Genomic DNA, 15,017 nt, shown 5'->3' with positions numbered 1-15,017 from the left:
CATCGCCATGGCCTTGGCGGTGAAAGCAACCCCGTTCTGTAGAAAGACAATGATGTAAGCAGTAGAGATAAAGCCCTGTGACAGGTGCTCTTCCTGATGGACAAACCCTCTTCCCCCAGCTGCCTTCTTTCCTCTGTCCTGCTACGCGCGAGCAGCCGGCCGGCCCTGTGGGTCTGTGCTCTGTGCTCCCGCTCTTAGGAGATGCTAATCCGGCCACACCCAGGAGTGACCTTGGAACTTGATTCGTTTCCCCCAATTTCCTCATCCGGGTGTCACAGTTGAGAGCAGGTGGCAGGAGGAGAAGGGATCTCTGCACATCCCAGGACAGAAAATTCCGCTGGGTTGGTGAGAAGTGGGGGAGGGGTGGCTGGCCCAGAGCAATGACGGAACAGACGTGGGCGCCAAGGACTCCCTCTAGTGGACGCCGGGGCTGTGCGCCGTGGGCCATGGAGCAGCCCAGCCCTCCCGGCAAGGTTTGTAGGTCGGAGCAGAGGGGACCATCTGTACCCCACAAAACCAAACAGAGAAAGGCTGCAGCGTCCAGGCCAACAGGGGCAAGGGCAGCTGTCTGGTGAGAAGCAGCTAATAATTCTCGCACCCTGAGCTGCAGAAGGTGGAGAGAGCCCTCGGCCCGGGGTCACCTGGAAGGGGACGAGGCCCCCTCAGAGGCCATCTGGTAAGGCCAGTGGTGCGGAGGACAGGATGCACCGGCCCCCACCGTGGCCCTTGGTAAACTCTTGGAAGTAAACTCAGTTCTTGGAGCAGAAAGTCTGACGCTGTCCAAAGGCAGTAAATCCACAGAGAGAGATTAGAAGCACAATTGTGTTTATTATATATAACGTATATGGAAAGAGAGAGAGAGAGAGAGAGAGCGAGCTCATCCCATGTGAAATTTGCCCTGTTAACGTGTACGGTTCACTGCTTTCCAGGATCTCACAGACTCGTGCAGCCGTGGCCAGTCGCCAGTTTCCGAACTCCTTCGTCGCCTGCGGAAGAAACCCACCACCAGCCCGTCCCCGGCAGCCGCGAACGTGCCTCCTGTCTCTGGATGCACCTGTTCTGTGCACGTCACAGACATGCAGTCACGCTCTTGCTGTCTCGGCGTCTGGCTTCTTTCAATTAGCATAAAGCTCGTTTCGTTGTCGAAAGTAGCCTCTCACGCACGAGAAGGACTGCCAGCGGCTCAGGAAGGTTGGAGACCCCCGCCTCCCCCCACGGCGCTAAGGCCGGCCACGGTGTGCCGGTTTTCCAGGTTTTTCCCAGCCTGCGTCTTGCGGCCACAGCTGTCAAACACGCTCTGATGTCGCCATGGCCGCTGTCCCCAGCTGGCCGACGGGGTCTTTGAAGCTCAAAGGATGTCTCTTTCCAGGGCACGACCGCACCTCTTCAGCCCTAAAGGCCAGCGGTCCGAGGGGAGGATTTCCAGCCCAGGTTCCGGAAGGGCCTCAGAGAAAACGCACAGCGAGAAAGGAGCCACCGTGACAATTCCTGGGCCACACGCCGTCCAGAAGCCCGTCCGAGAAAATCCGGCAGAGGTGGACGAACTCCCCCAGCCGATGCCCCTTACGATGCAACACGGCGCCGGTGCCGGGCCCTTCTTGCCCCCAGAAAGGATTCTTGTAAGGGGCACTTTGGCTCGCTAGGACACCTCGCCCGAACTTGGCCATGGTCTGAGGCCCTGCCCACCCCCTTTTGTGCCTTCCCTGTCTGCGTTCAGAGGTGCCAGACCCGCAGCAGTTCTGAGACTCCCGGCGATGCCTGACCCCCTCCCTCTCGGGGTTTCCCCGCGGAGTCTGTCGCCAGTCTGACCCTCGTGTCTAAGTGTGAAACAAAAACCTTCCTCTGTGTGCCATTGAACGCTTGAGGATCCGTAGAAGAGAGTGTGAATTCCAGTGAAAAGCCAACATATCCCGGGACGATCCAGAACCATGCAGCCTACGCAGAAGGAACCGTTACCAAATAAATGTTGAAGCCGCACTGGTTCCAAAAAATTTTTGTTTAAGTTTATTCATTTATTTTTGAGACAGAGACAGAGACAGAGAGGGCAAGCGGGGGAGGGGCAGAGAGAGGGAGAGAGAATCCCAAGCAGGCTCCACGCTGGGCTCGAACCCACAAACTGTGAGATCGCAATAAGAGTCAGATGCTTACCCGACTGAGCCACCCGGGCGTCCCTTAAAGCCACACTTTTAGTGCCCAGCTGTACTTAAACTCAAGAGGTGGGGAAGGCAGGTACACATCACCGGAGATAATAATCAGGTTTAATGACCACGGTGGGTGTGAATTTCAGGGGAGCTCTGGCCAGGCTTATGGGGCACCATGTGGGGGTCCCGGTGTCAGCTGAGTGCCCAGGCAGCCTGATGAGGCTGTGAGGGTCATCGGGTCCGTGTAGCCCCCACAAGAGCAGTCAGCACGTCCTAGCTTTGAACCTCAGCAAGGCTGGGTCCTCCGGTAAATTTCTCTCAACTTCCGCATCAGTAAAGTAAGAATAAATATATGATTTCTCACTGCAGTTTGGGGAAAAGGGAAAAAGAGTTTCCGGCCCACACTGTAGCACTTTCTAGCCCCCAATTTTAAAACTGGTTAAAGCTCTCTGGGCGCTCTATCAACACCGGCTGTCCCCAGCCAAGAATGTTGTTGTTTAAAAGTCCCCGGGAAGATTCTGCACCCCTTGGAGACCTCCATGGACCCCATAGGACTCAGGGGCAGAACTGGGCTTGGGGGGAGGGGGCCTTTGGCTCCTGGCAAGCAAGTAATTAGAGGAAATCGCTCCCATTTGGTTTGTCTGGATTTGGGTGTTTCATTTTTAAACCTAGCAGATTACCGCGGGGCCTCTACACAAGGTTGAAACAGAACTATTTAATTTCTTCAGCCACTGTCAGGAGACAGACACTGCTGTGGCTGGAAACGGACCAGAACGGCCTATGCACGGCAGGTGCTGTAATCCAACCACTCTCTTCTAGAAGGGCTGCGAGCCCTGGGCGGCCTCCTGCCGTAGGGATGTCCTCACAGCCCGGCCTTGCTGGCTGCAAACTCCCGACCAAATTACTAACTGGCTCCATGTCTGTTTCCTCCTCTGCCAAGGAGGTGGAGACGCCCCCCGCCTCGCGGATGGTTCCGGAGCATTCAGTGGGTTTGCAGGTCTCGTGTGCTCAGTCGCCATCTGACACACGCCAGGTGCTCGGTCCGGCCTAGTTTCCACGTCCACAACCTCTCTGGGCATCGGCCGCGGTGGGGCGGCGCCTGGAGACGATCAGACCCGGGGCAAAGGGGAAAGACACCCCAGCCGACAGAGGCCACCCTGCCCTGTGCACACACGGAGCACTTCGGGGAGCCAGGCCCCTGTCCGGACGCCTCCTCCTGCCCGGGCTGGCCTCCCCACGGCTCCTGGGAACGCGGGAGGCAGCTGCAGACTTGGGGCAGCAACAGAAGATGTGTAGCGAACACATAACTCACCTTCACCCCAAAACTCCTTGTGCAAAACAGCGACCTGATTTTTCTCTGTTGCCCCCACCCGGGAACTTGCGGGTAAACTGGGTCCGAGTTCTCCAGCCCAGTGAGCTGGGGGGCTTGCAGGGTCTTGGCTTCCACCAGGGGGCGGGGTCCTTGTCGATCTGTCCTGGGGGCGCTGCTCAGTGAGTCCCAGGTGGCTGGGGCGGGTGGCTTCGGCAAACGTCCCCCAGATGTCTGCTCCTCTTGTCCCTCCAGCTTGCCCTGGGCTAGCGTGCACCTGGGTGGGGTCCCAGGACATTGGGATGCCCTCAAAGACCCTTCGGCAGCCTGCAGGTGGGGGGGCTGCCTCCAGCTCTCTCTGGCAGGACGCAAAGTAGCCATCCGGCCATTGCTACTGCTGGAGCCATCTGCCTCTTCCCCCCTTTCCTCCACGGACTACCCCACCCAGTGCCTTGGCCGTGAACTGAGAAGGAGCCCCTCTCCTCTACCCAAAGAGCTTGGAGATGCTGGGGGAGTGTCTGCGGACCCTGGAACCAGACTCTGGGCTCCGGTCCCTCTCTCTGCTGTGTGACCTTGGGCTCTCGGCCTAACGTCTCTGTGCGTCCACTTGCTCACTTATAATCTGTACCTCGCAGGGCTGCCGTGGGGCTAAATGAAGTGGAATATGTGAACCGTAGTGGGGGCAGCAATGAGCCTTAAAGAAGGCTGGGCCGCTGTTTCATCGTCCGTGAGGGGGGCAGGGCGCCAAGTGCTTCCCTGAGACCGTCCTCCCCTCCAATCTGTTCCCTCCCCCAGCACAGAGGAGATCTCCAGGGGTGGGAGGTGGAGCCATGGGCCACACCTAGGTTAGGCTCAAGCACAGGAGGAGAAGGAGGAACTTTGAAATTTTGGCAAAGATAAAGCTTCCCCTTAATTGGTGGAGACTGGAGGTGGGTTTGTACACGGGGCCGTGAGGGGGTGTCAGTCATTCCTGCAGGAGTCCTGGGCCTCGAGGGCACACACTTTGACATGCAGGTCAGGTCAGCCAAGATCTCCTGGAGTTGGAACTGAGCCCCTTGATCCTTTAGTGGGGACAGAGGGAGGGACCAGGGGGTGAGCGAGAGACAGACCATGGGGTTTATGGTTTTCACCAGGCTCCATCACAGCCCTGGAGGGGCACAGACCCCCCACCCCTTCCCAGATGCCTGCTTCTGGGCCCCAGCAATGCGCTTTGGGCGGGGCTGGGCTCAGCAGTATGGGCTGGGGGTTCACGACCCCAGGTTTTACCCACTCGGCCTCCATAGCTGCGGGGATACTGGGGAGAAATGGATTGTTTTGGAAAGAGGGAGCACGGCCCCTGAATGGGAAGTAAAGGTACAGGGTACCGGGCAGGTGGGAGCCAAGGTCATGTTATCCACGCTTCTGTGGGCCTGGTGACCCTCCCTCATCTGAACTGGGGACGAGGGGGAGGGGGCTTTAGGGAGGTTGTCCTGGGGAACCAGAGAACACATTTGTCAGCCTTTGGGGTTTTTTAAGTTCAAAAGCCATGACCCAGGTTTCAGATTGAAAATACGGGAACGAAGAGAGGCGGGGGAGGCAGGGGTCTCCTGGGGCTGTCTTGCTGGGGACCCCGGCAAGAAGCGGCAAGAGGCCTCCCTGGGAGGTGGGGAGTCTCATCCCAGCACAGCCCCCTTCTTTACAGCAAGGATTTCATAAGACCCCTTTTGATCTCCTGAACTGAAGTTATACCTAATAATTTTATACTTAATAACTTAATAACCTGCCTACACACAGAGTTTAAAAGAAATAAACATGCAGCCTGCCCTAGAAAAAATGAGAAGTAAAGGGAAAGTACTGATGGGGCGATAATGCTACATGTTTGTGTAGCTGTGCGTGCCGGAGCTGGAGAAGGAGACAGAGGTGAGGGCGGGGGCTCGCCCCTGCACCAATCCCCCCCCCACCCTTGTTACGAGTGATGCAAGGCATCGAGGCACCAGGGATGTAGGCAGCCCCAGGGTGGACAAGTCACAAGGCACGTGAGGCACTGTCCCTGGTGATGGCGTGTCGGGAATGACCCACTCGGCCAAAGCTCCGAACTACGCAGAAGGCTTCCCTTGCATTCCTGGGAAATCCGGTATATCCAAACTTGACAACAACTTTGCTTTTAGGATTTTATTTTATTTCATTTATTGACTTAAAAAAATACTTTTAAGTTACTTTATTTTGAGAGAAAGAGAGAGCAGAGGAGGGGCAGGGGGAGAGGGAGAGAGAGAATCTCAGGCAGGCTCTGTGCTCTCAGCGCAGAGCCTGACGTGGGGCTCGAACTCATAGACCGTGAGATCATGACCCGGGCTGAAACTAAGAGTTGGATGCTTAACGGACTGAGCCATCCAGGCACCCCTATTCATTTCATTTATTATTATTATTATTTTCATTTTGAGAGAGACAGAGTGAGTGGGGGAGGGGCAGAGAGAGAGAGGGAGCGAGAGAATCCCAAGCAGGCTCCACACTGTCAGCGCGGAGCCCGATATGGGGCTTGAACCTCTAAACTGTGAGGTCATGATCTGAGCAGAGATCAAGAGTCAGACACTTGACCGGCTGAGCCCCCGACACGCCCCTGTGTTAGGATTTTAACCTACTTCTAGTCTCCAACCATTACAAACAGGTCTGTGGCTGCCTGAGCATCCAACAGGACACTGGCCATCCACAGTACCCCCCAGCACACTGCAGACCCCCCATATCTGGCTTTGTGCCCACTCGATGCCAGCAGCCCCTCCTCCCATTCATATGGCACTAAGAGACATGCCCATAGATCTCCAAACATCCCCTATGGCCGTGAAGGCCCCACTGAGGACCACGGGTTGAAACCATGTGTCCCTACGCCCCCATCACCCCACCAAGCCTTCAGCCTGTCTTGACGACGTTCTCCTGCCAAAAACCACAGGAACACAGCACATTATGGGGCATCTCGGTAAGAAGGTGTTAGGAAGGATTAACTGTAGGACTTAGGCGTGCGTTATGCAGTTTTGAGGGTGTTCAAGGAAATGGAGTTTTGCTCAAGAGGTGCCGGCAGGAGGTAGGTGTAGTGGAGAGATCGGGGATCTTAATACATCTTTTCTAGAAGGGGAGAAGGGTAGGGTGGCAGCCCCGATGGGTAGGAAGCCATAGTACTCGTGGTGACCTGAAGAGGGAGCCGGTGGGCCCTGGGGGCTCGGACCAGGTGGATGGATGGAGCAGCGGCTGGGGGTATCTCCCTCCAAGGCGGTCGGCGGTCTGGCCGGTTGCAGGTGCTCTGTGAACTTGTTCATGAGAATATCATGGCCCCCATGGGCTCAGAACGGGGCGAGGGAGAGGCACAAAATTGGAAGGTTGCCCTAAAACTCAGCGATCAAGATAAATGATATTTTTAGTGGAGTCTTTTTTTTTTTTTTTAAAGTGGCCTGGCAGTGTCCCCAGATGTCTGTGGCCTTTTTGGCCCAGAGGCTTTGTGGGGACAAGTGAGCTACAGGTTTTGCTTGTTCACTTCGTTTTTGACACAGGCTGGAGAGAGGAAGAATCTTGAACCTTGGGTCAGCGTCCGAATCTCTGACCTGGAGACCCCGCCCACCCAACAACCCACTTTGCTCTCGCTGTTGGGCGTCCGCCCGGCACTGATGGAGGTGACCAGCTTCTCTGCCTGGCTGGCCGGGGCCGGGGCCGGGGCCGAGCCCACCCTCAAGCCTGATCTAATGGCCTGGCCTCTGAGGTTTTCGGAAGCCTCTCAGATGTCTCCATCATCTGCATCCATTCTTTGAACTATTCACGAAGCTGTTGGCTTTGGGGGGGTAGCATTCACACTGCCCGGGACCCCCAGGGAGCATGGAGCAGACAGTCCAAAGCCTGACTTGCGTGAGGACCCCCCTGCGCCCACTGTGGGAACAACAGAGGGAAGGTTCAGAAAAGACCTGTGAGCCCCAGGATGAAACACTCAAGTCCCCCTCCTCCAGATGGTTCTCCTAAGCAGCGAGGTCTCTGGAAGGAGGCCCCTGTGCTGGGTGTGAAGGTTGTTTCCGTGTGTGAGTCTGGCCTGGGGTCTCTCCGAGTTCCCCGGGAAGACCCTGTCAAGACTGGGGGTCTTCCAAGACAACAGGAGAGAAGACGCTGCCTGGGGGGTGGGGGTAGTGGGCGGGACCGGGGTGTCCAGGGCTCAGAAGGAGAAGCAGTAGCTCTGATCTGGCCAGCGAGTGACGACACTGTGGGTGGTGACAGCACTGTCTCTGAAGGGTGATGGCCACTGGGCCGCAGCTGCATCCAGGAAGGGCGGGGTGCCGAGTTCTGGGGTCCTCGTGCCTCCGTGGTGGGGGGGGGCTGTCTCTTGTCACTGGCCAGGACGTGGCCCTCCCCTCACCCAGCAGGCTGTGTGGCACAGCCCGGTCACCAGGACCATGGCTGACGGCCATCGCCAAGGCCCAGGGCCCGGGGTGACCCCTGAACCCCTCCAGCTAAGATCCGGCCTGGCCTCAAAGGCCGGGCTCGGTCTGTGAAGAGAAAGGGACACAAAGGCAGAACCAGGGGCGTGTCTGGGGGAGAACAGCTCTGGGCAGCAGCGTCCCCAGGAGAGGAAGCTGCACTTTGCACGTGCTGCTTGGTCAGAGATGCTTCTGGAAAGGTTCCCTCCCTCGGCCTGGCAGGAGTAGCTGCTGGGCTTTACGAGGAACACACAGAGCTTTGGTTTCAGAGGCCTGGGCGTCCTGACGTGGTCCCCTCTCAGCAGAAGCCACTGGCTGGGTCTTTTTAAGTCTCTCTCCTAATGTTTCCTTATCTGTAAGACAAGGGCAACCGTATGTCCCTTCCAGGGATAGAGTCAGCTCTGGGGCCTGGCCCCAACGGCCCAGAAACAAAGCTTGTTGTTTTGATGGAAACCGGGGTCTCTTCTCCAGTGGGAGGGTGGCTCGGACCAGGCGGCCCATCTCCCCGAGCTGCGCGCTTGGCTTCCACCTTGGAAACCGCCTCGCGGGGGGGTTAGGGAGGGACAGTCCGCGGGGAGCCACCTGTCCCAGGAGGAGAGGGGGCAGGTGGGGTGCTCTGCGTCTAGGCGTCATTAGGACCCCGTGAGGACTTGGGACGGGATCGTCATGGTGAGACTCGCTCCCTTACAGAGCTGCAGCCATTTTCAGAAGAAAACGGAAAAAGAAAGCCGCCCGAGGTGTCACAGGTGTTAAACTTGACCTGCAAATAAGTACAGAAAAGTGCCAGTTTGGAAGATGGCTTTATTGGCTTGCTCTCTTCCCCAAGAAAGACACTAATGATCTTTGTTTGTTTGTTTGTTTTGAAACTTACATTTGCAATGTCTTTTCTGAATTTACACAAGGTGGTGGATGCTGAGAAGGCCGCTCGGGCTCCCTGTCGTGTCAGGGCTTGGCCTGGGGCCTGTGACATCCTCACGCAAGGGGCGTCTCCTTAGGGGCCGCCTTTCGGGGCCTGGGGCCGGGCCGGAGATGCCATCACACCCTCCTGCCACCCCCCACCCCCCACCGTCAGGGAGAGGCTGAGAAAGGAAATGCACTTGGCAGAAATAAAACTCAACAGCACGGGAGGAGTCTCGGGAATGAGGCGCAGCCCTCATGCTGAGCACAGGATCTTTATTGGTTAAGCCATCAGGCCCCAGGCATCAGCTTTCAGCGGAAGGGCTTGCCAGGAGCAGGGTGGGAGAAAAGCAGGGAGGAGCGGCCGCGGCTGGCCCGCAGAGGACGCAGGCAGGGTCCCCGCCGCGGCCCGCAGAGGACGCAGGCAGGGTCCCCCGGAGCACGGAAGGTCGCATTCCAGGGTGTCCGGGGCCGGTGGGCGTCGCTTCAAAATGTGCATTCTGGAAACAAAGCGCAGACGTGCATCACCACCACCAACCTTGGCTCCACCCACCAGGTGCCCCGCTTCTCAAGGTCAAGACAGCCTCCAAGGTCAGTGCCTTGGGCTGCATTCTCCCCCAGTCCCTGGAGAAGTGTTGAGGGTCCGGCCTCGTGGAGAATAGCACGTGTCCCCCCAGAACAAGGGGTTCAGGCAGATGATGAATGAGACGGCATCATCTCAAGGCCCCCACCAGCGCCCAAAGGAAAGGGTGTAGCCCCCCCACCGCCCCCACTGAGGGGCCCCAAAGTAGGGGAACAGCCAGCAGAGAGGCAACTGGCAGCTCTCTCCTGGTCCCAGAGCTGTATCTGGGCCTCTGCAACGATTTGCCGGGAAGGGGCAGGAAGCCCCAGGGCCGTGGGCAGGGCCCCATCATTGCTCAGGAGGCCGGCCTCCGCTGGCTTGCGGCCCCACTCCCCGCTTATGGGGGGGACACAGGGCGAGTGCTGGCTCCAGGAAGGTGGAGCCCGTGCCCTTCTCAGAAGATGAGCTGGCACTTGGACTTCCAGGGGGTTCACAGCAGACCTCATGCCCAAGATTCGAGGTGGGACCGGGGAGCCGGACTACGAACCACCCATGTGCACAGACACCTGCTCGTGGCCGACGCGGGGTTCCCCAGGGCGGCCGTCCCTCACCCCGCTGCACACCGAGGGAAGGAGGGGTGCATCGCGGTGGGGGCAGGGCGGGGAAGGTCGCGGGGCGTGGACAGGCGCCAGGGCTCCGTGCCCGGTGCTGCCACCATCTGCCGTCTGCCGGGAGCGCGTCACAGATGACGATGCTTTGTTTGCCGAGCGAGGCCTCGAATGTCGGCCCAACTTCCCAAACCCGTGTGTTTTCCACTTCTCTCCAGGATGGTTTTTAAACTAGTTCCCTGGACACAGTGCCTTGACTTTGAGCACCTTTTTGAAACGACTGCTTTCATAGTTCGCACAAACCGCCGAGCAAAGGGACGGCAGGGGACGGCCCCTGGCAGCTGACCTCCCTGTGCACGACGCCTCTGGCTGAGGCCCCCTCCCCGATGGACAGTCACGGTGCTGGCCGTCCCGCCGGGGTGCGCGCGGCTTCCTGGGGCTCTGGAGGCTTCCCGGGGGGGGGGCAGGGAGGGACACAGGGCTCGCGGGGCCTCTCACCTGTGTCCTGCAGAGGCTTGAAGCACCAAGGCACCTCGGGGATGCTGGAGTCAAAGCAGCAGCCCCTGTTGACACACTGCTCGGGGCTGATCTCGGGGTAGCCACAGTCCACCCTGTTCTTGGCCGGCACGGCACACAGGTTCTCCGCTGTCCCAAACAAAGCCCGGTCAGCGGCCGGAGCCCTTGCCGGCCCGGGGTGTTGGCTGCTGCCTTCATTTGGCAAGTTCGCAACCCCCCCCCAGCCTCTGGGTTCGAAGCACGTGACCCCACCCGCACCCCAACATCGGCTCGAGGAGCACCCTCCTCCCACGCACACTTCTGTATGCTCTGTGGGGACTCTGGCCTCTGCCAGGGCGCCCCCCTCCCTCGTGTGCCCCTGGAGCCTTGTCGGGAAGTCCATGGGCCTCGGGTCCCTCCGGCTGGCAGGAACCCGTGGGAATCTGGGGGCTCCTGAACCCCGAAACAAATTCCCCTTCACTGTGTTATCAACACAAACTGCCCCCTTAAAAAAAATGAATAGTGTAAGAGGAGATGCATGTTCAGTACAGAAAACCACAGCGCATGCTGTTTTCCATTTCTTTCCTGTGTCCCCCTGTCCCCCAGGCACTTGGCTGGTCACGTCCTCCTGGGACATCCTTCTGTCCTCAATACTTGTTGTTGAAGCAAGCCCATAGTGTCTAAAGTTCTGCAAAATCTGGGACGCCTGGGTGGCTCGGTTGGTTAAGCGTCCGACTTCAGCTCAGGTGACGATCTCGTGGTTCACGAGTTCGAGCCCCGCGTCGGGCTCTGTGCCGACAGCTCGGAGCCTGGAGCTGCTACGGATTCTGTGCCTCCCTCGCTCTCTGCCCCTCCCCCCACTTGTACACTCTCTCTCCTTCAAAAATACATAAACATTAAAAAAAAATTCAAGTTCCGCCAAGTCGGCCTCATTGCCTAATGGGATTTTCCTTAGGAAAACAGAACCACGTGAAGTGTCTAAAATCCCACTCTATTGTGCCAGGCGGTAATGCCTCACCCCGCTGGTTTCCCCAGCCAGATTTGCTCACACTGGGATCCCAGAGGCACTGTGCATGAAGGGCACCTCCTGGGCCGTAAGGGTCGCAAAGCTGTCCTGGTGACTCTGACAGGCACCACGTTTGGGAACCACTGCCTTTGGCCCCTGATAATAGCCACACCCTAATTTCTTCAAAGCTGGGTGGGTGGGACAGCCGCCCTCCCCCCCCCCTGCAGGGACAACGCCACGGCCAAGTGAAAACCGTGTGCTGAAAATGCTCTTCAGGGATCCGTGTTCCTCGGTCTTTCCTTTCTGCCTTGCAAGTGCACCAGAACGGTGCGTGAAGACCTACACCGTCGCTCAGAAACCTGCAGCCAAGAAGGCGGTGGGGGTGGCCGGCCGGCCAGGCAGACCTGGGTTCTAATCCCGGTTTCAACACTGGCGGGGAGGGGGTGCCTGCAGCCAGTTACTAACTTTCTGAGCCTCAGCTACCTCGTCTGTAAACAGCAAGACCCAGTTTGTAGGGCTATTGGGAAGGAACATGTGTGTCTGGTAAATGGCAATTATAAATCAATGTGGGGGCTTGATCCCTTTCCTCTAGCCCCCCCACACACCCCCCCCCCGAGCCTGGACCTAGCGTCCCTTCTCCTCCTCCTATGTTCCCCACCCCCCCCCCCCCCGCCTCCTGGCCCCTCCTTCCTACAGAGCGAAGTCAGAACGGTACTCACACAGGCCCACATACTGGTCAGCCAAGCTGGAGGACCCCAAGGCCAGGACCAATGCCAGCAGCCAGAGCACTCTGGCCTCCATGGTCACGGGCGGGCTCTGGGGACCCGACCGCTCAGAGGACGTGCCGCGTCGGCCGAGCAGACTCATTTATACCCCTGTGTTTGTACAAGGGCTCTGCCTTCTGTTTGTTTGGGGACGGCCCTTCCCTCTGGCTCTAGCTACACCTGCTTCTGCCTGCACGGGACTGTGAAGTCCCCCAGCGGCCCGTCTTCCTGCGGGGGAGAGAGCAAGTCCACCCCACCGCTGTGGCAGCAAGCAAGCCGGGAGGTCAGGGTCCAGGCTCCGGGTTACAGTCCTCTACCGGGAGCCGGGATTAGCCCGGCCTGGAGGCCAGGATGAAGGCTCGGCACCTCCGTGGCCACAGCGCCCAGGCCACTTAATCCCAGACCCTCAGGTGCTTGAAAAGTCAGCGAGTCAGCACTGTGCGCACGGGGGTCGTCTCTCCTTCGAAACTCTTGAAATTCCCACCCTTTTTTTTTGTATTGTTTCCGGTAAGACTTATTTCTACCATTAACTACACTTTAATAAGTGTGTTAAATAAACGACTTCGCTATCGTGATAACATTTAATGTAATCAACTGTAATCTTTTGATAAAAACAGAATGCACACAGTAAGTTTGAAAAATCAGACCGTGCAGGGGCGCCTGGTGGCTCAGTCGATTAAGCGTCAGACTCTTTGATCTGGGCTCAGGTCGCGATCTCACGGTTCGTAAGGTCGAGCCCGGTGGCGGGTTCTGTGCTGATAGCACAGAGCCTGCTCGGGATTCTCTCCCTCCCCCCTTCTCTGTGCCCCTCCCCTGCTCTCCCTCTGTCTCTAAAGAAATAAACTAAAAATAAATAAATAAAAATCACACGATACAAAAAAGCCCTCTCCTGTCTAGAGGTATCGGTTTAACACTTTCTTAGGTATTTTTCCAGAAATGCTCTCTCTAGATCTAAGCACATTTTTAAGCCAAGTGAGAACTTACTGGATACCTTTGCTCAGCTTGCTTTTTTTTTTTTAAATAAAGGAGATTATTTTATAATAGCCTATCAAAACAAGGTGGGGAAAAAATATACCCATTTTCCGGAGGAATGAACTATGGCTCACAATGTAAGGTGCCTGTCAGGGGTTACTCTCGTAGACCTGGGATTCAGGGAGCTGTCTTGGACTGGAGCAGGTGCACCTGGCTGGTCGCCTCAGCCCCCGAGGTAGGGGGGTGGGGTCGGAGGGAGACCTGGGCCACCCCTGAGTTTGTGCACAGAGCTGTTCTCCACCCGGCGACTGACGGGGCCTGACCGTGCACACGCTGGCACAGGCCTGGGGTCCACCTTGTGCAGCCAGCCCATGAGAAATGGACCCGAGGCGAGGCTCACCGTCTGGTTTCCCGTTCCTTCCAAGACAAGGGCAGGCTGAAGACAGAGCAAAGTCTGTGTTGTTTTCAGAGCTTACTTTGTTTCCAGAAGGCGAGCGTGCACCCAAGCTAACAGATGGCATGGTCTTTGTTATTAAATATCATCATATGGGGCACCCACACGGGTGGCTCAGTCGGTTAAGCACCCGACTTCGGCTCAGGCCATGATCTCACAGTTCATGGGTTCAAACCCAGTGTTGGGCTCTGTGCTGACCGCTCGGAGCCTGGAGCCTGCTTGGGATTCCGTCTCCCTTTCTCTCTGCCCCTCCCCTGCTTGCACTCTGTCTCTCTCTTTCTCTCTCTCAAAATAACAAATAAATATTTACAATAATGGTCATCATAGAGAAAATCCCTGGGAGCCTTTTCTGGCCAGACCGCTGCCTTCCTGCCCCCACAGTACCCCCAGGCCCGGCGTCGTCCTGGAGCTGAGCCAGGTTCCAGGAAGATGCAAACACCCCAGAAACGGGCTTAGAGGGAACACCTATTTGAACTGTCAGAGCGCCTTGGCCTCCACCCGACTGCACTTAGAATCACCGGGGGAGCTGGAGCCATGTCGGAGCTGGTCCCCTGCCTCCCCCCAGCTCAGGAAGACCCCTCAGATTGCAGCCAGTGCCCAGAACCACCACCACCGCCAAAAAACAGCTGGTGTTTTGCTTTCAGTCTAACTCAGTTCACGTGGACAGAGCCTGGGGCTTGGGATGAGTGACAAATCCCTGTCCTTGAAGAGTCCTCCGTGGGGAGACCGGGCCATGTGGTAGTTATGATGGGAGGGTGAGACATTTGGTCCTGAGTCACTTTACCACTTGTGCCTCGGTTTCCCAGCCTGTCCCGTAGCACCTCATCCACAGGGCTGCACACTTAAGTAATGCAGAGCTAAGCCAGGCACCTGGGGACACACGGCGATCAGCAGGTGTGGCACGGCAGGTGCAGAGGCCGGGGGTCTGGGCTCGTGGACCCCAGATGTGATACAAGGGCAGCTGTGGTCTGGCCGGGGTGGGGGGGGGCGTGCAGCAGGAGCACAGCTGGGTAAGAGGACAGTGAGCTTGAACTGGCACAGGGGCACTGGAGCGTCGGGTAAATGTTTGTGGGGAGGGAATTCCTGTGTGTTCCTTTCCTCGGTGCTAGGGAACCCTCGACCCAGGGGCAGAGGATGGGATTCAAATGCCCGCCCTGCCTTCCAGAGCTCACGGGCTCGCTGCCTTACCCCAGCCTCCCTGTTCGGGGCGGGGGGAGGGGGGTGGTTCAACTTCTAGGAGTGAACGAAAACCAGGGCCAGAGCTGGTCGCCAGCCACACCCTGACAGGTGGCTGCCGCGGGCGTCCCTGAACCCAGGGTGAGCACATCCTGGCACCTGCTGGGATCTCTCTCCTTCCTCCTGCTCTGAAGCCTTATCTCTGC

At 57.8% G+C, this 15,017-nt stretch overlaps 2 protein-coding genes across 6 annotated transcripts in view; one reads left to right on the top strand and one right to left on the bottom strand.

The window, feature by feature from the left end:
* The window catches only part of ABCG1 (ATP binding cassette subfamily G member 1), an 80,947-nt gene extending 78,970 nt beyond the window's left edge, over positions 1-1,977 (top strand). For all 4 annotated transcript variants that reach the window (XM_045036571.1, XM_045036572.1, XM_045036569.1 and 1 more), the window contains one exon: positions 930-1,977. In XM_045036571.1, coding sequence (XP_044892506.1) covers positions 930-1,123 — 194 coding nt within the window. In that variant the 3' untranslated portion in view covers positions 1,124-1,977. The remainder of the gene's footprint in view (positions 1-929) is intronic.
* Positions 1,978-9,008: 7,031 nt separating this feature from the next.
* TFF3 (trefoil factor 3) lies at positions 9,009-12,322 on the bottom strand. 2 transcript variants are annotated; one of them, XM_045036315.1, is made up of 4 exons: positions 12,165-12,322; positions 10,443-10,589; positions 9,210-9,274; positions 9,009-9,175 (listed from the first exon to the last, which is right to left on the bottom strand). In XM_045036315.1, the coding sequence occupies exons 1-3, from the start codon at positions 12,310-12,312 to the stop codon at positions 9,261-9,263; spliced, it is 309 nt and encodes a 102-aa protein (XP_044892250.1). In that variant the 5' UTR covers positions 12,313-12,322; the 3' UTR covers positions 9,009-9,175; positions 9,210-9,260. The 2 variants fall into 2 exon arrangements, with proteins under 2 accessions (XP_044892250.1, NP_001123862.1); NM_001130390.1 differs by lacking the exon at positions 9,009-9,175 and having other exon boundaries at positions 9,231-9,274; positions 12,165-12,270.
* Between the last annotated feature and the right edge of the window lie 2,695 nt (positions 12,323-15,017).

The sequence above is a fragment of the Felis catus genome, chromosome C2 (assembly GCF_018350175.1).
Source record: "Felis catus isolate Fca126 chromosome C2, F.catus_Fca126_mat1.0, whole genome shotgun sequence".
Taxonomy (NCBI): domain Eukaryota; kingdom Metazoa; phylum Chordata; class Mammalia; order Carnivora; family Felidae; genus Felis; species Felis catus.
Note: the sequence above shows the minus strand (reverse complement) of the source record. Positions and strands in the feature narration are given on the sequence as shown.